This window comes from Trichoplusia ni, chromosome 7, assembly GCF_003590095.1.
Source record: "Trichoplusia ni isolate ovarian cell line Hi5 chromosome 7, tn1, whole genome shotgun sequence".
Classification (NCBI taxonomy): Eukaryota; Metazoa; Arthropoda; class Insecta; order Lepidoptera; family Noctuidae; genus Trichoplusia; species Trichoplusia ni.
In genome coordinates this window covers 8,786,445-8,808,999 of record NC_039484.1, presented here as the reverse complement: position 1 = coordinate 8,808,999, position 22,555 = coordinate 8,786,445, and the positions used below count along the sequence as shown (strand labels likewise).

The window sequence follows — 22,555 nt, the reverse complement described above, 5'->3', positions numbered from 1 at the left end:
AACAAGCCAAACTACGTCAATATATTAAAACAAAACGAGCAAATAACTCATTTAAATGAATTTGTAACACAACCTTAAATCATAAATAATATCTTTTTGAAAAGCGTTGTTCAATGTTTTGATTGTTCTGCTTTGTAATAAAAGCGAAGTTGAACTATGTAGGTACAGTCAACTGACTACAACAGCTTTGGAAAATAGACGGTCTGAGTTGCCGGTTCGGATATCAAAGAGTAATACTTGTTAACTTCACGGTACCCTATTATCAATAAGGGAACCTTTGTGCGCTTCGTTCGAACTGTTTTGTTCAAAACAAAGTTGGCACATAGGTACCTAGTGATTTCTTCTTTTCAACAATTCTATTTTTATGTTTATTAGTATTAGCAATAAAGAATATGAATATAATATTTAATAAAAGTCCTCACAAGGTCGAAGTTAAGGTAATATTTCTGATCGTGATGGCCCGAACGGAAGTACACGATTTAAACATTGCTGACCAATGGATACAAGATATTCTTTATAAAGTTTCATATAATGGAGGATATGAAGATTTATATCAGGTATTGTGATTACCTAAGTACATCACCGTATAACAGTAATGAACACTGTACACAACAACAGTAGGTAATAATAAGAGGCGAAACTGAAAATATTAATAAACCGCCTTTTAAGACCTTAATTTTCATTAGAACGGCAACTAGCAACGATTTCCTAAAATGTTGATTTCTACCTAAAACATACTGGCTTTGATTACCAGGATTATGGGTAAAAAAAAACAAAGTACATACTCGATGGTACATATTTAATATCACATTATAACAAACCTTTTTTTCAAGTTTTACTTAAACACTTACGTTAGATCTGGCACTTCACCGATCCACCAGAAAACTAAACAATTCTCAGTAACTTCTGAATACTTCATATCCTTTGTTTCAGACTGCTCTTTATCATCACAATTACTTTCATCATTGTCCTCCGTGATTGGATTTATTAAGTGGTGCTGGCCCGAACCAGTAGCTATGATTGGTCGAAGTGGATGTATTGAGACGCTGTTGCAGCTATCTCTGTGTAGTGGGAACTGAAACAAAATAATTAAGTCGCCGTATTTCGATATCTTAAGTTACACTTCGAGTATCAGCGCTCGCTAATGTACTGAGCAGCCTATAGAAAATTGGCGACGGGATTAATTGCACCAAATTGTTTAATTTAAAATTTTCAATACAATTTTTTAACGAACTTATGCATTTAATATATCACATAAAAGTATAGGTTATGCATCAAAACCAAAAGAAGAGATAAAAGTCATAGCACCATATAAATACTTCAATTAGTTTGGTACCTTATAAGTAACATTATCCTTAGTAACATCAGTACAATCTAAACTGGTCTTCCATTTCACTTGGTTTTCGTCCCATACTTTGATAATCCCATCAGTGCCTCCTGACACCAAGTACTTTCCGCAAGGGGATATATCGAATTGAATTCTTTGGTTTGTGTCAACTTGTCGGGTTAGGACGTTGAGTGGTCTACGATAGTATCTAATATCCCATACTAGTAGTCTGTGGTCTTTGCGAGCACCAGACACGAGATGTAGTCCATCTGCTGCAAATTTAACTTGAGTCACACCACCTGTAACATTATTAAATGATGTAAGGATGTAAGGTTTACTCACGCGTATTTATCGGGGTAACCCAACTAATAAAATCTAATTAGTCCCAGAGTAAGATAAATATAAAATAAGGCACGTAATTTTTTCTGAACCACAAAAATTTACAAAAATAAACTGCTTTAAAGCTTAGGAGGGGGCTGTGACGAGACAATTTTGTGCAATTTTTATACAATCGTGACGTAACGCGTGAGTTCCATTCGCTATTAGGAATTTGATCGAAAATAATAATAAAAGAAGCAAAATATTGATCACTTATTTAAAAGAGGTTTACTCATGCGTATTTATCGGGATTGCGGGACTAGCTACACTAGTTTCAGACGGAACCAGTAGTATTCGCGAACGCTCGTCGTCAATTCTAGGCTCCGATTGGGTCCAAAACTAGTCAAGCAATCTCGACGTATACCCGTCACTTTTACGTGAGAAACAACTATACGATAATTACCTCCATGACCATGCATTTTTCCTATACTCTTGTATGCACCCATTTCATTAATATTGTATAAACTAATGCTTGTATTCCAGGATCCAACTGCAACTAGATTTCCATTTGTGTCAATACATGAAGCTGAGTTTGCAAGGCTGTGTTCCAAATAGTCTCTGCCAGGCCTGAGATTTATGAGATAGAATATAATTTTAGGATGTTGTTTGGAAAAATACACTTGTTAATTTAGTAAATTACTATATAAAAATGTTAATAAGTAATTTACATAATTAGTGTCACTAAAAAACTAGTATTCTACTAGTTAAAGGTCAGTTGATGCTTCTACTGCTACTTTAGGTGGTGGTTAGTAAGCCTGACCTAAGCTGGCTAGCAGAGTGTATGCAGTTACCACAATAAATTTACCATGTCACAGGTTTGATCCCCACATAAAACCAGCATTATTATAGTGAATGTATCTCTAATGTTCGTGAATACCTCCACAACTCAAGGATTCAATTACCTACTGTGAGACTCGCAAATAAATGAAGATGACAAAATTTCTCAGACTATTTCCTTTTAAATCTTCATAGTAGATAATGCAGGTTTAAACCCATGGATGTTTTGGCCTTTATTTAAGCAGTTTAGGCTCCAAATTATAGTAATAAAAACAGAGTTTATAGAGCCTTTTTAATTACCTATCCACATCAAAAGTCCTCAGACATTTCCTGTAGCCAGCAATGATTTGTCTTCCATCAGGTGTGAATGTTACAGAGATAGCCGGCTCCACCTCATCAACAGCATTAAACCCTCTGTAGGAACACCGCAGTGAACCATCAAAGGCATCCCACATTTGTATTGGTGAATTCTGCTTCGTTGTTAACCAACTGAAATGTTTATTTGAAAAAAGGTTACATTTTCAATAATGAAAAGGACTACTGAATTAAAGTTAAGTACATTGAGATACCAAATAAAATAAACAAAATCTATCACACTTCTGGGACTGCAACTATGCAACTTCTTATCTTGAGTAAACTTTGTCTATATTATTAAGAAAAAAAAAACGACAGACAATAAACAACTTGTTACTTGATACTAACCAACAGGATTCTGGCACTGAACTATTCATACCCGGATACCAGCAGAAGTCATAAATTAAGCCAGACTCCTTCACATGTATCACTGAGTCCATGACATCTATACTTCTGTCTGTGGACACATTTCCAGAGTACAGATCCCTAGACAACTCCGTCACATGCACACCATCGTTGTTTACTACCGCCAGACAGCAAGTACCGTCTGGAGACCATTTGCATCCACGTAAGTACGGCTGTACATCACCTCTCGCTTTCTTTGAGCGCGACCAAGTAGAATTTGATAGTTCTAACAGAGTTTTACTAGTAAATAAACTGGGATAAACGTAATCATTTTCTTCGTTAACTTCTGCATTTTCGGCCACTTTTTCTATATTATCAGTATGCTCAATTTCCTCATCATTAATAGCTTCATCAATTTCCATAGGTGGTTCTTCCATTTTAATAGAGAAACTTGAAAATAATTATGTTTCTCAAAATCGTAACCTCCTGCCTCCGGTTTTACCCCTGTCAACTAGTGTCAACTGTCATGAGTGTCAGCAGGACTCAGGAGTCAAAATTGAAACGAGTAAGCAGCTTTTCTAGTCGTTAAAAAGGCAAAAAGAAACAATTACTCAAATTACATTTTTGAATATATTTTTTAGATAGTTTCATGAAAAGGAGTGAATGCATACATAGGTTTTGTAAGAGATCGTTGGTTTCTGAAATCAAACATTCAAATTCTCCTACATCTTTTATTAAAAACCCAACACAACGAATCCCTCAAACAGTTAATTTGTTTCTTACGTAATACCAAATACATAGCTTAAAATTGATTATACAATATTCATAATAATTGATGTAAAATACAAATATTACACAATATGTCAAACGTATTTAGTTTTTTGAGTTATATGACTCCGTCCATCCATGTCCCTGTGAATCGTTCATATCAAAAGTTATTTTTCTTTGTGTACCGATAAAGTTTTAGAGAAGCATCACATTCATTAAGAATATAAGGTAACTAAATGTTAATTACACTGGGATAAAACAGATTTCTTTTTTAGAACCAGATAAATTCCAATATTTTATTTTTAGAATGATTATAGTGCAAAATAAATCTGATAAGAAAATGCAAGTTGCCAACATCAGAAAAAAAATGCAACAAACAGCTGTCAGTGTCTATGACTACGCAATGTCAATCATTCAATAAAAATTGACGTAAATAAGTCGTCGCATGTCAAATGGTATTCAATACTCGATCGTAACGGAACGTAAATTTTATAAGCGTAAAACTCTGTGTTGATAAAATCAGCCAATGAATGAAATAGTAAAGTAATTATGGTACAATGATAACAAAATTTACCCGCGAACCATTTTGTAATTATATTTTCGTTTGGTCTGATTTGTTCTATATGCATAACAAATAAGTGCGTCAGATGTTTATATTAAAATCTTTGCAGATGAGGCTTAAATTTTTAAAACGCGGATATCGTATTGCGAAAGGGGGATTGTCGAAAATGGCTTATACGGAGTCGCCGGCTAAGGCTTCGCTGTGCTGTGAGGAGTTGCAGGATGGTGCGCCGCCGACGTACGCGATGTATGAGGCTTTGAAAGATTCATGCCAAAACAACGCGACCTATTTTCAGCCGGATGATAGTGAAAATGGCCAGCGACTGTACCAGGGGTTCATGACTCTCATGGATCATGTAGATACAGTATGGCCATTGGTTGATCATGTGAGAAAGGTATGTGCAGCTTTCAGTATTTATTTCCTAGTAAAATTACTTCACCTGCTCCTTTGAAAGAGAAGAGGTATGAAATACTGATAGAATACTAATTAGGGGTTTGTTATTCTGTTCACACAAGGAAAGAGGTCAGTACTAACATTCTAAACATTTTACTGTTATGAATTTGTAACTCCTTAATAGATTATTAGTATAGTATTATACTCAGGTCAGAAGAATCTTAGTTTAAAATTATTAAAGTGATTACTTTAATAAATCAAACTTTAGCCTTACATAATTGTACATCCGTATGTGTATCTTTTTTATTCAGACTGATTTATTTTTAGAATGATTAATTAATTATGTCACTGTAAACATATAAGCTTCTCTTAATATTCAAAAAGATAGAATTTTAAATGAAGGTTGAGTTTGATCAGGTGAAACTAATCAAATAAACTAATTTTTATAGTTAAAATGAAGAAACAGTACTGTACAGCATGCCCATTATTAGATAAGTACATCATTATATCAATATCATTTTGACTTAAATTCAGTGACAATAAGAACTAAGAGGCTGTATGACAACTAGCAATAGTGACCGGACCTTAACACATTACCAAACTTAAAAAAGTGAACAGGATGAACTTTACCTCATTTATTTATTTGGGTCACACATGTATGACTAATATATCCGTGTGTCCCTATCAATATTTTGTGATACAATGATTGTGACATGGCTAAAGTTCATGTTATCTATCTTGCAACATTTTTATCTTAACCCAAGACATGTGCTAGTAGCCAGATGCTTTAAACATCACACTTAAATTGCGTGACTTGATAAGAAATTTATATATTTAATGGAAAAGGTTTTAACCAAGGGTTTTATTAAAATTATTATGTTTAATTTATACAATATTCTAGTCTCTAAAGTAGTAAACTTTATCCATTCCAATAACATCTTAGTGATGAATGATTCATTAGGAAAATACAGTATACATTTTATGCATTTATTCCATTATATTCTCCGTGAAGAAAATATATATGTATACCTCCTTTGATAACATTAGACTAAACTTATTGATTCTGAATAGCCTAATATTTTTAGATACAATGTCAACATTAGAAAAGATCTTACAAAATAATATACATTTGTAACCTTACCATTGTTTTGACTATTGATAGCACAGAACACTTCAAACTATATAAAACAGATGAAATCAGAATTGATTTGTCCTAGGCATACATATCCTATATTATTGTGTGGCAGAATAGAATGGGTACAATTTGCCGTGGTAATGCGATTTGCACGACTCTCATGTGAGTACGATAGGTACGATAGATATCTCATGCATTTCCGCCCGTAACGAGATTTATTGAAAAAGCCTAGACCAGTCTAAACTAGTTATTTTAATTGGGGAATTTCGATGCTCTCTTCATCTCCTCCATCCTTTTTCCTCTGCCTTTTCTCGGAATGAGCAAAAAAGACCAATTATGTATTGCTCATAAGGAAAGTAATGTTATTCGTAAAGGTATATTAGGAGATCATTCGTATGTTTACGAATCCATATGATGCCAAAAATACTGAATCCGTAGGTATATTATGTTACTTAAGTCTTGACCTTTCACCCTTTGTAATAAACGATCTTACGAGTAACAACCCGTGCCGAATAAACCTAATAAATTTTTAAACAAGTGAACGGGCAAGAGAATCGCTTGTTTCTATTTCTGAAGCAGTCGTAATAAGATGAAAGTGAATGAAAATGGTATGTAAGATCGTAGCCAATAGAAATTCATAGTTCTATCAAAGACAAACAAACTTTGTTATGTTTTTAAATATCAAAAAGCTGAAATGTATCTCGGATATGTATCAAGGTTTTATTTTATTTTGCTATTGCTATAGACACTACCTAGTGTCCTAAAAACACATTTCCGCAGAAAGTAGACCGCATTGATTCCCCAGTTTCCACCTAGTTCGTAAATCCGTACCGAGCACCCTTTGTGTTCTAGTGAAATTACTGCCTTATGCACTGGGTTTTATCTCCTTTCAGAGGGGTATCGAACATGCAAAAGTGTCCCCATTTTTAATTGGAACTATTGTGAGACGTAACTGGTTCTCCCGATTACGTTCGTTAAAAACGTTTATTAAGAATTCATTTGTAAGTTTAGATCTATTTTTGGATTGCTGAATAATTTGGAACAGTTTTATGTAGAAATACATGTATAAAAATAAACACCTCGTTCATTAATTGTTCCTTATGATAGCGTAAGGCTCTAGACAGACGGATCGCATTTCAACGCGTATAACTTGTACGGCGACTGCACTTGAACTGCAAATTGCAGTTGAAATGCGGTCCGTCTGTCTAGAGCCTTATAGTTTGACCTACTAGAATCCGTATAAAAAAGTAAAAATACCCTAATAAAAAACTGTCTATAGGTTTTTTGTTAAGAGACTCAAGGTTAGTAAACAAAGCTATTTTATAGCATGTGCTCTGATTGTAGCTTGTAACACATTGTCTAGTTAACAGATGCATTTATTATCACATTGTATGTGTGTCATTACTCGATGACTAACACAATACTATAATTTACAAATTCGATGCGAGATACAACAATAATTTATCTCTTATGAAAGACTAGCTGTTGCCCGCGACTTCGTCCCCGTGGGTAGAAGATATAAGTTATGATTTATACCTGCCCTGTTTTTTTTTCATTTTCCATTGTATCTTTGCTCCTATTAGTCGCAGCGTGATGGTTTATAGCCTAAAGCCTTCCTCGATGAATGGTCTATTCAAAACAAAAAGAATTATTCAATTTGGACCAGTAGTTCCTGAGATTAGCGCGTTCAAACAAACAAACAAACAATCAAACAAACTCTTCAGCTTTATATATTAGTATAGATTTTACAGCACAACGTACGTAAAGTAATTGATAAGTAACAGGTGGGTAAATTTTTCAATTTGTGAGGTAAATAAACAAACATCCGACACCACAAATTGTTCAAGGACAAAGTAGCACATATATTTAATTAATAGGCTGCGGTTGTTACTATACGTTTATTGCGCATTGTTATTATTCCTCAAATTCTAGCGAGGTTTTCTCACAATATTTTCGTACGATGTACAGTACAAAGTTCATGGATACTCATACTATTCAGAGGTAAGTATTAGACTAAATCACTTAGGGTTTTTCCGCGAGAGATTCCCTTGGTATTATTCCGTAGTGGGAAAACGGGGTCGTGTGCAGGACACTTATTCTCAAATAGCTCCGTTTTGGACGTTCGGTTAGGTGATGATTCAATTTTATCCTAATCAAGAATGGAGTGTTGTATGTACTTAGTAATAATGTCATTGCAAAGCAGTTTATCTTAAATATTCAGTTCGTTTTAATATCATATTTTCAATCTATTTGAATGTAGCTACTTAAAATATTTTTTCGTATTTTTTAAAGATGTACTCTTACATTTTAGTCGTTGTGAATATACTCGTATCTAGAACTAAAAGTCGTCATTTGATCGCTCACTTTTATCTCAATTCATTGACTGGCTATCGCTTGCAGCGGTGCCCACGCAGATATGTTTTGTCATCGCCACAGAAATTAACCTTTTTCTAAGTACCAACCAATCTTTGTCAACTTTCGTTTAGCCACTCAGCTGTGAAACCACAAACGGTAAAAAGGCAATATTTACGCAATCAATGGGAGGGCGGGAACCATTATTAAAAACCTGTAGAAATTAGTATTACGGAAGTCAACAGTAAACAAAATCTAAACTTACCCCTGCTTTTATATTTCTAAATAAGACCCCTTGCAGTGCTAATTACAATATGAATTCATAGGCATTGCACCGTACGGTACGCAACACGCATGCGTGCACTGCTGATCCGAGCAATGACCTTAGCTTGTTATGACCGCCTCACAGGGAGCAGACAGAACTACATAATCAATTGATTCCAATTATCCGATAATTACTGAGCCGTGTGATAGGTTTTCGTTACTTTGTTTGGTGACATTTATGGATCTGATAGCAATTATTGGACGACCTTATGTCGTTACTATCTTTCAAACAATCACGCTTAACTTGGGCGGCTGACTCATTGTTTCTGCCAAATCAGATGCTCTAACATATGTTGCAATTAACAAGTTGTGAAATTTTTGGTCTATGTAAGATCCATCTTAAAACTAAACCTTATAATCGTATACATATATTGTCTAACAAGTCTAGTAAGCAATGCCATGAAACGGTTCAAACAAGATCGATAAATCATTTCTTCAGCAATCACTGTGCAATTTTTGCACCGGCCGTTTTTTTCATAATTCCTTTCGCACACTGCTAACTACATGCTCTTCAACTTACTACATCGTTTTATTCTACACTCGTATCTTCGCTTCTCGTACGTATGATAAAAGTGTACATTATACATTGTTTGTTGTAGGTCGCTCCTCAGTACGACTTCGATGCCAAATCCCCCGGCAACGGATACCGCAGCTTCGTTTCAGTGGTCGATTCGTGTGTACTACACGGGCTCAAACTCAGCAGACAAGTGAATACCAGCAGAGATGCGCTTTTATTCCGGAAAGGACATTTCGTAAAGTAAGAAGACATTTTTATTACTATCATTCAGATAAAACTATCCCGTTCAATCTTTGATGTACACGCCGTAACTTTAAAACGGATATAATACTCTAATAACATTTTCATTCATAGTTAAAATCAATTCTAATCCTAAAATTTTCCGTTCCATGTTATTTTAATACATAAATGCGAGCAATTCAAACTCTTAAAATCATTTAGTTCCTGTCATGTTCACTTCAAGTAGCGATTGTTCTTGTTACTGACTGCACTCGCTGTAATGAAATTAAAACGAAAATCTACCTTATTGCAAAGTATTAAGATCTTTTATCCAGCTAGAACTTTGAGATACCTAATGTATCGTGAAATTAATACTAGTTGTCAGTGCAAAGTACAGGCAAACCACTAACAGGTACCTACTTAAACCGGTTAATGTTCTGTACATCTATTTTTATTTCTATATCTATGTAAGATCAAGGCGGTAACCCTTGTACACTAATTAATTGTTCTCGGTAATGGATTAAAATAGAAACTTAAATGATAAACGGAGTAGCAATACCTAGTCAAAACAAAAGATTTCGTTGAACATTTAGCAGAATTCTGTTTATGGGGTCAGTAATTGTGGGTTTACACTATCGTTAGGTACTAGAAAAGCACGTAATAACACCTCGTTTTGATTCTATAGAGCTGTAATAAGCAGTTAGCCAGGAAAACTGTGTTGACACACAGGTGCATTACCTAGAACGTTGCATGCATAGTTAATCTTCCTTGAAATTGTTCTGATTAAAGTCCATTCATGAAGGCTTCTCTGTTACGTGCACGTCAATGGAAAATATTCTGTTGATAACATAATGAAGTTCACAAAACGGTCTTCATTAAGGTACTTGATCATTTTTCCACATCAAAATCAACAATAGTTTAACCGAAATTTTGCCAAAAGAAATTCCGTTCTGATTTACATAATACTTACGCACTAAAATCCTCGAGTCTATTCATGTTTGCAGTCTTACAGTACAAACAATTTATACGCAGTTTGTCGAATAATATTATCTAACTAGTTCCGATGTTCATTCTTCTGTTAAAATCACTCAACCGCCTTTTACCTACGTCATACATATTGTATTTGTAGTACACGGCTGTTAAATGGAGTGTTCGTTTGAGTTTATGTGTAAAGCCCCGATTAGCGTCTTTTTTCTGTGAATTCGCCCCTTTGTGTTTTGAAAATAACTAAAAATAAAACTTAATTACGGCATTTAATATTTGTGTCGCGGGGAATCGAACCCGCGACACGTCGCTCTCGGTGGGTTTGGCGTGGTGATCTCAACCACTTTGCTATCCGTGCAGTATATTTCTTGCAGAATGTATAATAAAGATTTAAGGATGTCCGAAAGATATTGATCACTTCTTATATCTACCGTTCGGAACAGCCTGTCACGCGTTCGGAACGCTCAAGATAAGATAATCTATAAAATATAGAGGAGATTATTTAGTTACATTGAGGCATGTACTCCCTAAATGTCATTTCTAGTGACACTGACAAAATAATAAACTAAGGCTAAGCAGTAGCCTTTTCACAAGCAAGGTTGAGTCTGTCTGTCTTGCCAAATTCAACCGAATACCATTTTAAACCATAATAAACCTCAAACATGGTAATAATACCAACATATAATTTTGCCACTATTGGGCACAGACCTCTTTCCATGTAGAGAAGGTTTGAGCAATCGCCACGCACAATCATGTCGTTGGTGATGTCAAACCTTAATGTTTGGATTGTAGGTTTCCTCGCAATGTTTACCTTCACCATTTGTCATATATATTGAACTTGTCATCACAGTTCTCACACTTGCTCTAAATTTTATAGGGAGATTGAATCCTGCGGGCAGCTGCTTGCGTCCTTAGGGACGTGTCTTCACCACTTGCACACGTTACTGTCGTGGGCGCCGCCTGGCGAACTTTTTCCTACGGAGCCTCATACTCCTGAAGAGTTGTTCGCACAGGCTGACACCATCAACCAGTATTGTTTCTATGGAAGGTGTCTTGGATTTCAAGTAAGTTCTTTTACTTTAAACTTGCTAAATTCTGCAGGCTATGTTTTCTCTAAATAATGATCTATAATATGTATACTTGTAAAAAAGCAAAACCCATTGTTTTAAACTTTGAATTAGGGACATAAAACTCGTTTATTTCCGTACAACGTTTATTTATTAGATATCCAAATAAAGTATATGTTTTATGTATAATTCAATCGAAACATTCTCAAGCACCAATCAAGGCTGTAAAAGTCTGAAGTTCAATTAATAAAGTCGACGAATTGCAAAGCAACTTTTAAAATCCTTGATTGGTTTAAATCGAGGTTCGGAACAACCATTTTCATACTTTTATTGCTTCCTCAATTCGAAATTATTCAGTGTTCGTTTATACTATAGACTGCAGACTTGATTTGATGTGACGCGGAAATTTGCATAGCCTTCATCGTCTAGCCCATAGATAGTTTATATTCAAATGTGGGCGTCATATTGTGTGTAGTGAATATAGTGACACATTATTTAGCCTTAATGGCTATATTTTCCTTTTGACCTGAGTTCTACTTCTTTTAACTACGTAGGTATCAAGAGAATATTCAGAAGAGATTTGCCTTAAGTGTAAGATGGGTTTTACTACAACAGTTAAACAATTTAGTGCACTCATTTGGCACGATTTCAGTAGTTTATGACTGCTAAGATCTATAAATTATCTTGATTTAACTAAACATAAACGAATAAACATTCACTTGTAAATGTCTCGTAAGAGGATTAGATTTTCACTGAAGTCTGATTTATGTTTCCTTCTGCAAGTTCAGATTATTTTGATATTCAAAAATGTTTAACATCGACGAAGAAAGCTAAAGACAAAACGAAGGGACCCGAACGCAACCCGAAGATTACCGAAGTCTCAACTATCAACACGCCTAAAGAACCTTTACCCTAATCTTAAAATTCTATTCCAGTTCTTACCATCGATGCGTGGCATACTGAAAGGCATATCAATATGTATGGCGGGTTTCTCCGAGGCGTACTACTGTCACGGCAACCTGATCAGTTCTGTGTGGACTGGTGGACAGTACCTCATCGACCCTGAGATGAGAGCAAGGAGAATCGTTAACATCTCGCAGTCGGCAAGCATCGAGTTCTGCAAGGCGTTCTGGTTTCTAGCTGAAAGTGGTATGTTTAGAAATTTCGCATTTTTATTTTTTTAAGTGGCCTTAATTAGCTAATGATAGAAGTAAACCGCGGAAAAAAACATTACACGACTGAAATTTTCCCACTATCGTAAAATGCTGAATTTATATTTACATGAAAAGATGATAATATCGCATGACTGTACCTTAGTAGGAAGGAAAGAGGCATCTTCCCCTTGTGTTGGACTATGACAACTACAATACATAAATATTAAATAAACTGTGCATGTATTCAATTGAGGTCAAATTTGCACACATTGGCAAAACAAACATATAATATTGTTTGGTGAAATGTGGGTGTGTCCTCTAACTATTCGACAATCCACTACTATCCACTGAGACGAAAGACGTCATAACAAACATACAAATACTGCAAATGATAGCAATTATAACCCTCTGTCATTAATAATGCCTTTATTCCAAAACAATAACATTGACAACATGAGTTCGGCTACTAAATAAATGTCCAATTGCCCCCAAACCAACAGCAATTCATCCAATCTAACGGATCAATACCTCACAATTGATAAGCGTTCTCCATTCATAATCTACATACATTTGATGTGCAAGCACCGAATGTTTACAATTAGAATATGACCTCGCCATTGCTTAGAGATACGTCTGAAACAATTGACGCACGCCCACACGATCAGATACCGGGTTTTATGTCGTATCGACGTGTTCTTGTTATAAATGCCAGTCTTACATTACGTGCATTATTAGGTGTATAATTCAATGCTTATTCTCGTATTATGTCTAACATCTGACTTCATTAGATATTAAAGTATCTGTAACTGATAAGCTTCTTCGTCTTCCGGCATGTTTTGTTTAAGTCACACGTTTATAGATATGGGTATAGGCTACTAAGTGGATATTGTTTGATTTATATGCAATGTTTACTAACTTATATCGATTATCTCTATTTTATTAAAACACTGTAATACAACCTATACTCTATGCAAACCAAGGAGCTAAGCGTAGTTTGGTCATATTGTGTCAACAGATTGGTTCCATGCATAAGATATTATGTTATGTTAGTTAATGTTAGTTTTAATTTGTGACACTCAAAATTAAACTTTTGTTCAAATGACACTTATTTATGTGTAACATTTAGTTAAAAATGCATAATAAGTACTTATACATATATGATTCTATCAATGTCCATTACCAACGTCCAGGTTAAAGGTCAATAATCAATTATCGAAGCGAAAATTGTCTTAATTACTACTTTGCGGATCTCTAATTGACCCGTAATAATTTTAAAATATGATATCAATATTTTAATTGCCAAGCAAAGAAAAAGACCTGTTATCTTATCCATATAACAACGGCCTATAGATATGAAATCGGGATGTCGATTGCGTATAAAAAAAAAAACATTTAGCCGATTAGTTAGAAAAAAAAAAAAATATCAATATTCGTTTTAGAAGGAACTAAGACTGCACAAGATCCTACTTAAAATTTTAGTCTACATCCCCGTTTTAGGAGAACGTTTTTACATCTCACATCAATCGATTTTTTCAAGAATGAAGTAATTTCGTATTTGATTGATGCTTTTTAAATGATTACTTAGTTTTGATTTATGTTTTTGATTACGAAGTTTATCAAATACATTACGATAAGCAATCAATATTGAACTTGTAATGAATGTGATACTGTACCTATAATCGTCAGATTTAACCGATTCAATTAACTTATTGCTTAATCTGAACTTTGCTGAAAGGCTTGATTGCTGAATTCGGTCCCCGTAGGATAAGCATTAGTGTGATCCACAAATGCTCGAATCTGAGATAACCTTGCAATACAAGATTAAAATTCTTTAAATCGAGAGTCTTACTAGTTTCTATGCCATTTAGTTATAACGGTCACGTTGTATTATTTATAGTTAGAACTTGGTCTATCAAGAGACCTAAGGTCAGGTAAATTATAGTAAGTTAGCTAGTATTATTTCGATGGAAGTTATGATAACAATAATTAACATATTACCTAATATGTAGTCAACCATATTTGATGTATTTCGCTTGTAAATTATATATTAAAAGGTATTATTTAGTTAGATATAAACAGTTTTTAGCAAAATATTAACAACAACTGACTTTATAAGTTTAATAACACTACAGTTAATTTACCATAGCGAATTACGTAGACTGTACTAACAAAACAACAAACTTGATTACGTTCTATAAATGTAATGAACGATGTATTTAACAAGTCTTTGTAAATATATTTTGATCGTATCAAATCAATCGCATTTTCCGCGTTAATACTCCATGATATTAAATATAGCTATTTGATAAATAACGTCACTTGTCAACTAGTAATTATAAATTATTTATTGAATAAGGAAAATGATACACCTTACAATATGTGTAACTTCATTATAAAATTTACTCTACTTATGAATTTGGATTCTTCAAGACTAAGTACAATATAATCGCTGTTGTATCGTTGCGTTAGTTTAAAAAAACAATTAAATTTATTCCAAATGAAACCTTAACTCAACGATGTAAAACTCATAGTTGGTCACTGACTACTTCATTTACCTAAAAAAACTGCATTAAATGTTTCAGTTAATATGACAAATTTATAAAGTTCTAAAAACATCTTATGGTTGCTAAAGATCTCTAATAAAAAATATACATTAGTCTAACAAATAGGTACATTAGGTACTGCTTGTGTATCCTTAGTAACACTTAATTTATTGTATGAAAATTGAAAATGTTTTAATCAAAATATAACTACTAGAACAATATCACATAAATTGTATGCATCATTTGCACTCAGAAAGTACTCATGTACCCATTTCAGCATATATCGCATTTTCAGATCTCTTATAGAAACATTATCATAATGAATGATACCATCGATTACATTGTTGGTCTGTTGCCAATTAGCGCTGTCTTTAAGATTAATTCAATGTTCAATACCTGTTAAATATCGGCTAAGCTCTTAATCTCATATGATTATCTTATTCAAGAATGTGTGATTGGCATTTTCTTGACCGATAAAAATAAATCACATTTTTACTACTTTATTTAAATATACAGAAAATTGGCTGATTTTATAGTTATTTATTTATGATGGACTCTTTACAAATATGATTATAGATATTACAAAATTATGAAAGCAGAGAGGACGCTCAGTATTTAAATCTCATGTATTCAAAATTATTCGTTTTGAGCACTAACCAATTAGATCGATATATTCAATTTACAGTATCCCTCGCCGCTTCTGTACGAAAAAGTATTTAATTTTGCTATATTATGCAACTGTCGAGGTATGAAAAACCAACCAGCGCCGCATTCATTTATTTCCCAAACGAGGACTATGAGTAAAACAACTGCTTTTGTTTCTTATTTATGGCTTAAAAATTTCATTGTTTCCCCAGAAATTATGAAGAGGGTACCAAGTTTAATGTCATCACCAGTCGCTGTGAACAAAATAATAACTATCCCGCCGGAGCCAATCACAGTCACGACTTTGGACGGCAAGGAGACCACAGTGCTGCCACCTACAGTGCATATAGGACTGCAGGGGTTAAACGTCAGGCTCATTAGCGCAAATAAACGGACTGGCATGGTAAGGAGCAGTATTTATTATATTCAAACTGTTAATTTTTGTAAGAAAGAGTTTAAGTTTTACTGAAAAGATGCCCAATTTGAATCAGAACATTGGACACCAGATTGTGTTAATCGGGGTAGTGGATTAGATAGTGAAAGCTTTCTGAATAAGATACCGTAAAAAGAGACTTTACTACAAAGCTTTACGATTTACTTTCGTTATATCATTTTTTTTGGGATACCGGCTTAACTTGTTTTAAGATCGGTTCATTGATCAAGATAAATTTAAATACTACAATGCATAATACATTTATGCTAGTGTCCTGTCGTGGGTATATAAATAAGCCTTTTGGTTATATGTATATTAATAATTGCCACACCATTGTCAGCATGAGACAAAGATTTTATATTTATAACAGAATTCTTATAGTCTTTTCTGTTAATTAGGAGTTTTATCTTTTAACAATGTTAATCTAAAAAGTTTTTACAACCACACAGCTTCCCCCAGAGGTAAAGGTAAATAAAATATCGTAAAGTTCTTTGAGGTATTAGTAACCATACCTAGATGTAAGACTTGTATTATCATTAGTCATAGTTGCCATTTTAGCTAAGGATGTAATTAACCTGTTTGATTCATGACTTTTTACCCCATTTAAATAGTAATAGAAAACCATACATGTATTAGAAATTGACCTTTGGGCTATGAAAAGAGTAATTTTAAAATATAAATAGGTTTGCTAGAATAAGACGGTGAAAATAGATTTAATTATATAACATCCTAAAGTACTAGTAGTAAATCTTTGTAATCTTTGTGTTTATATACAAATACAGCATTCCAACGAAGTCTAGTAAAAAAATATCAAGCACCAGAAATGACCCCTTCAAGTTTGCCTTTGTAGTATGTTTGAACTAGTATAAGCTAGTCTACCCAATCCATTAGACTAATTGAATTCTTATATACAGGCAGGTGAAGGCTCATCATCACTGCCTCCAGCTGACGGGGTCCTCTTCCACTGTCATGGCGGCGGCTTCGTGGCCCAGAGCTCGAAGTCCCACGAGACGTACTTACGCGACTGGGCCGCTAAACTGAACGTGCCCATACTGTCCATCGACTACAGCTTAGCGCCACAAGCGCCCTTTCCGAGAGCGTTGGAAGAAGTGTACTATGCCTACTGTTGGATGTTGACGCATTTTAAGGAGATTGGTACTACTGGTATGCATTTTCTTATTAGTAGTATGTAGTATCTATTTTGTTATTGAATGATTGGGAAACATGTTCTTAAATTCCTTGCAACTTGTAAATAACCGAAAAAAAATCAGACTGTGTTCCCATTTGTGTGATCAATAATTTCTTGATAAGTTAAAGTATCTTTCTCGAAGCTCATCAAATAAAAACTTCCGATAGAAATTCATTAAAAAAAATGAAACTGTTTACCCCTAAACAAAAAAATCATTTGGTTTCAAATATTTGCCATGTTGTCCAAGAACCAAAACCATCTTCTTAATTTTAAACCTCATTTTCAGGTAAACGCATAGTATTTGCGGGCGACTCGGCTGGCGCTAACTTAGTAGCCGCCTGTACTCTCAAGATATTAACATCGGGGTTGCGAAGGCCTGAGGGCATGTTCTTGGCGTACGCTCCTCTTATGATCAGCTTCGTACCTAGTCCAGCGAGGTTGCTGTGTTTAATGGATCCTGTTCTACCCTTTGGATTTATGATGAGGTGTCTTAAAGGTAAGACGATTGGATAAGATGCTCTGTTTTATTTCAGAGATGAGATTTATGCATTATAATGTACTACTGCTTATTGCACTCGTAAGCAAAAGTGGATACGATTTTTTTTGTCCTATGAACATTTTTGCTTGACTGGCTTGGCTGCAAATACCAGTCAATTTCAAAGTATTGATGCTTTACACCTGCATCAACACAATTATTAATGCCTTTAAATAAAATCATGAATACTGCCAATTAAAAGTAATCAGTGATTACAGTTATATGAAATCTTAATTATGTATATCCCTACAGCATATGCGAGCCCGAATACGAAGTCCGAGGGCGGCGGCAAGAACAAAGATGATAAGCAACACGGAGGCAACAACCAGACAGTAGTGTCAAGCGCCACCACACCACTCGATAGCAACGGTTTTCTTAAAGTCAGCCCTTCTCAAGGTTAGCCTTCTGGTTAATAACCATAACAAACAAACTAATGTCAAAAGAAATGTAGAAATCTTTTCCTATTTTTTTATATTTAAGTTTAACCAAAATACAGTAAGACAAAGTAAAAGTTACCCTAAATAAGCCATTTCTTTAATTATATATTGTAGAGGTTAGCTAATAAATACTGGATACTCACTGTAACTTACCGAAAAATAATAATTATTTTATCACCACAGAAGGCATAAGCGAGGGTCCGTCATCATTTGAGGAGGTATCTCCGTCAGATTTAGCAGAACTGCAAGCACACAAGTCTGGCAGTGAGCGCAGAAAGTCTTCGGATACCACGATCAGTGCCACCTCGTTACAGAGTGAACACACAGCTACTGGTAAGCTATGAATGTCCGAAATCAACTTTGCCTATTACGGTGCACTGCTGGGCACTAATTAGGCTACTCCCAAGTTACGCCACACACCAACACCTGGTCCTCGGCTTCCCGGATGTTCAAAATATCGTTCAAAGAAATGACTGGTAGTCGTTTCAAAATTCCTTGTCTAAAAACGGTCAGGATAATAAAAAAATATATCCCTCACCGACATTAAATAAAAACCAAGTGACGATGCTACTTACTTGCACGGTATTAGCCTGACTCCTCGTCCCGCTAGACTGCCAAAGCAGGCAAATCAACAATAACTTGTTATTTTTTCTCAGGCATTACGCCACCAGAGGATAAATCTCAAAAGTACGTGTCCGACTTCCTAGAAAGGTACGTGTTGGACAGCGACACGGACTCTGAAGGGCGCAGGATACCCATCATTAAACCTTCACCTAAGGCTTACGAAGAATCTCATAGGTAAGATAAATATTCTATAATTATATGTTTAAGAGATTTTGGACCGTATTTAAAATTTGATACGAATTAGTTTAAAATGATATTATTTTAAATAGTATTTTTAATGGTTATTTCCCAGGGAGGCAGAATCTGAAAACTCAAGCACACTAGTAGGTGAACCACCTTTAGTGGATGATAACGACTTTACTAAAGACAATAAGAAGAGGATAAAAACAAGGTTCGTTTTCTTTTATAATAAGTACTAACTCTAATCGATCTGAATATTCTAATCTAATCTAACTCTTAGAATGGTCCTTATATTAATATGTTTTGTGTTTAGGATAAGTGAAGCTGCAACGGGTTTTATGGGCGCCATGTCGTCTCGGCTCGCGTACATCACAGGGTCTAACGCTATCTCTAGGCCGACACAAGACGAGTAAGTACTAAGAAAACACTCTGAATACAAGACAGTAAAGTACTTGTATTAGGGATAAATTTCCATATTATCCAAGCCGAATGCCAAAGAAAAAAATGCTCGTATCAAACATATTTTTTTGTATTTCTTTACTATCCCACTGCAGGGTAAAGGCCTCTCTTCGACACTTCAACTCTGCCTGTTTATTGACTGTTTTCTGTCTGTTTTACATTTTTTATCGTTTTCAGCTTAGCAGCGCGCACGAATCTCGACGCGTTGATAGCTCGCAGTCCGTCCGATGAGTTTATATTCTCAGTGCCGAGGGATCCCTTCCTGTCGCCGTACTGGGCCGAAGATCATCTGCTCAAGAAGTTCCCGCCTGTCAGAATACTGGTTAGACTACTTACGATACTACAGAACATTAAAGATGCATAAATTGGCTGACATACGTCATGTGTGCATACAATAAATTAACTTCAGACGAAAATGTTTTGATTCGAATTGCTCATTTCTGTGTCTTGTTTTCGTAGAAGGAATCTTTGAAGACGTCACTAGCCCATCACATATCCACCTCATTGCAACTCCTGTTAGCCAGGATCCACTATGAAGCTAACGAATACCTATAGCTATGTGTATATCAACGAAATAAATCAGAAATAGTAGATAAAATAAGTTGAATATATTTTGGCGTAACAGTCCCGTTGTTTATGACACACACATTCTACCACGCTCGATCATCTTGTGTAATATTTTAATAAAGTTTAATATATTTATTTTACAGACTGTTCACCTGGATCCTTGTCTGGATGATTGCGTGATGTTTGCCAAAAAGTTGAAGAAACTAGGCAACAGTGTAGGCATCGAAGTATTAGAGGGATTGCCGCACGGATTTCTTAATTTCTCACTTGTAAGTTACTTATTAAATTAATGTCTACTATAGATATGTCTTTTGCATAATTAGGTGTAAGTATAACATAAAATATTATTTCCAGCACTGCGATTGGTTGTTTCAAATCAGCCTTCAAGAAACCATTTAAACTTATTTTTATTTCCACAGATGGCCAAAGAAGCAAACGAGGGTTCGAAGTTATGCATTGAACGCATCAAACAGCTGCTAGACCTCGAGAACAACCCTGGTTCGAGAGAGAATAACCAGTTATGAATGTGTGGCCTCTGCTGCCGTTCGTAGGGCTTGAATATGTGCCTGAGCCTGACAAACGTGACCACAGCATGTTACTATGCCCACAATGTACGCGAGAATTACATTTTCTCAAGCAACTATACCAAATCGAAACAAGAATTAGAAGAATCTTTAAAAAAAATTGGTAAAGATAAGGTATAAACATATAGTCGATTAATATTTAATTGGCAAATGCTGTAACCAAATTCGTCTATTAAAAGTTTGGTTATTTAAAAATCGACTATTATGATAGTGAAAACTTGTCCAATCGAAATTGTTTCCTAACTTTAAAAAGGAATTGTATCTATGCTCATAGATGGAACGACTACGCTAATCTATATTCGAATGCTATTGAATCTAGAGTCGTAAGTTTCGCATTGACCAATTTGTAATTAATTAATTTCACGAATTTCTTTGAAATTCAATGTAGAAAATTGCACTGGGGGTGGATACTTAAATGTGCTCGTAATTGGTGTTTTAGTAAGCGAATCTTCGCACAACTTAATGTAGATAATTAAATAAAAGCCTTTATCACTGTTAAAACCAACTGAAATTTTATGGACTTGCTGTAAAAATGCCAAATTTCAGAGATTCTGTCAATATAAATAAATAAATTAATGTCTATAGAATTTAATATAACCCATGTGTTAAGGTAACACTTTTATTTGTTCTACCAAATATATAATTCCACAGGCTGTGTTGATGTTTGTACTTACGGTTCAGTATTGTATGTGCAATTGTTAGTTCAGTATTTTAGTTTACGGCTACTGTAGAGACGTTTTATTACTACGTAAATCACAATTAGAGTCTACTTAAATGTACTGTTGATACACGTATAACATGTACTCTACATAGTAAAGGAATACGTAAGAAACAGTATGTGATATCTTTTTAATTTATTCACAAGACCAAAGGTCCAACGAACTTATGTTTATTTATTTAATTACTGATTTTCATCACATAATTTATTTACACTGGCAACGTTTTTATCTTGTTACGGTGTTGCCAGTTACTCGCACCAAACATCACGAAGTTTGCATTTATTTAAAAGAATGAAAATATTTTATATCACAATGTACATTTAATCATATCGTTATATTGATACTTTCTCCTAACTGTTGTTATTGTTGTGTATTTATTAATTGGTCAATGATTTGTAAAAAGATCTAACTATTTAAATACTGTATATAGTGTAAGGTGTGTCAGTAATTGTGTTTTATTAATACGTTAGTAAGGTTTTTCACTTAATTGTATTACAATGTTGATATTTTAGTTAAGGAGTTTTAATAATTTGTCTGCGATACGCGGTTATTACTTAGAGAGACATTGATTGGTATCCGAGTTTTGCATGACCATCACTCTATTTGTTGATCCTGAGATGTAAAATAGTTTTCAGCTATTCCAGTTGTCATTAAAGATAGTATAGTAACTATAGTATTCCAAAAGGTTTTACGGGTAACTATCACGCCACGTTAGCTCGAATTGATAGATCATGTACTCAGTTTAATATGAGAGTAGTCAAGTAATATTATTTGAAAAATATGAATTTGATTGAAGCCCGAGACGAACTGTTATGTCGTGACGTGCCATAAGCCAATCGTAGCGCGTCACAGCAAGCAATTGTCGACACAGCAAGACTTAAACGACCTACAAATGTGTCTCTCTAACAATTTTGAATCCTTGAAACCTTCTGATGCTTCACGCAACAGTAGTATGTCTAGGCTCGTTAAATAAAATATTATTTT

At 34.6% G+C, this 22,555-nt stretch overlaps 2 protein-coding genes across 3 annotated transcripts; one reads left to right on the top strand and one right to left on the bottom strand.

The window, feature by feature from the left end:
• Nucleotides 1–782: 782 nt before the first annotated feature.
• Nucleotides 783–3,695, bottom strand: LOC113495551 (telomerase Cajal body protein 1 homolog). The gene is made up of 5 exons (XM_026874308.1): nucleotides 3,185–3,695; nucleotides 2,783–2,971; nucleotides 2,109–2,272; nucleotides 1,337–1,626; nucleotides 783–1,075 (listed from the first exon to the last, which is right to left on the bottom strand). Exons 1-5 carry the CDS (start codon nucleotides 3,616–3,618, stop codon nucleotides 848–850), a joined length of 1,305 nt encoding a protein of 434 aa, XP_026730109.1. The 5' UTR covers nucleotides 3,619–3,695; the 3' UTR covers nucleotides 783–847.
• Nucleotides 3,696–4,097: 402 nt separating this feature from the next.
• Nucleotides 4,098–20,918, top strand: LOC113495550 (hormone-sensitive lipase). Of its 2 annotated transcripts, none has more exons than XM_026874307.1 (16): nucleotides 4,098–4,177; nucleotides 4,621–4,905; nucleotides 9,315–9,472; nucleotides 11,313–11,499; nucleotides 12,438–12,651; nucleotides 16,057–16,247; nucleotides 17,192–17,441; nucleotides 17,753–17,962; nucleotides 18,254–18,397; nucleotides 18,622–18,771; nucleotides 19,095–19,236; nucleotides 19,355–19,453; nucleotides 19,556–19,651; nucleotides 19,879–20,023; nucleotides 20,412–20,537; nucleotides 20,688–20,918. In XM_026874307.1, exons 2-16 carry the CDS (start codon nucleotides 4,621–4,623, stop codon nucleotides 20,790–20,792), a joined length of 2,502 nt encoding a protein of 833 aa, XP_026730108.1. In that variant the 5' UTR covers nucleotides 4,098–4,177; the 3' UTR covers nucleotides 20,793–20,918. The 2 variants fall into 2 exon arrangements, with proteins under 2 accessions (XP_026730108.1, XP_026730106.1); XM_026874305.1 differs by lacking the exon at nucleotides 4,098–4,177 and adding an exon at nucleotides 4,363–4,537.
• Nucleotides 20,919–22,555: the final 1,637 nt, after the last annotated feature.

Coding starts and splice junctions, on each gene's coding strand:
- LOC113495551 (XM_026874308.1), bottom strand. CDS start 3,618: ATGGAAGAACCACCTATGGAAATTGATGAAGCTATTAATGATGAGGAA. Junction 2,273..2,782: donor AGGACTTTTGATGTGGATAG/GTAATTAAAAAG, acceptor CATAAATCTCAG/GCCTGGCAGAGACTATTTGG. Junction 1,627..2,108: donor AAAAATGCATGGTCATGGAG/GTAATTATCGTA, acceptor ATAATGTTACAG/GTGGTGTGACTCAAGTTAAA.
- LOC113495550 (XM_026874307.1), top strand. CDS start 4,621: ATGAGGCTTAAATTTTTAAAACGCGGATATCGTATTGCGAAAGGGGGA. Junction 16,248..17,191: donor CAAATAAACGGACTGGCATG/GTAAGGAGCAGT, acceptor TCTTATATACAG/GCAGGTGAAGGCTCATCATC. Junction 20,024..20,411: donor TCCCGCCTGTCAGAATACTG/GTTAGACTACTT, acceptor TTTATTTTACAG/ACTGTTCACCTGGATCCTTG.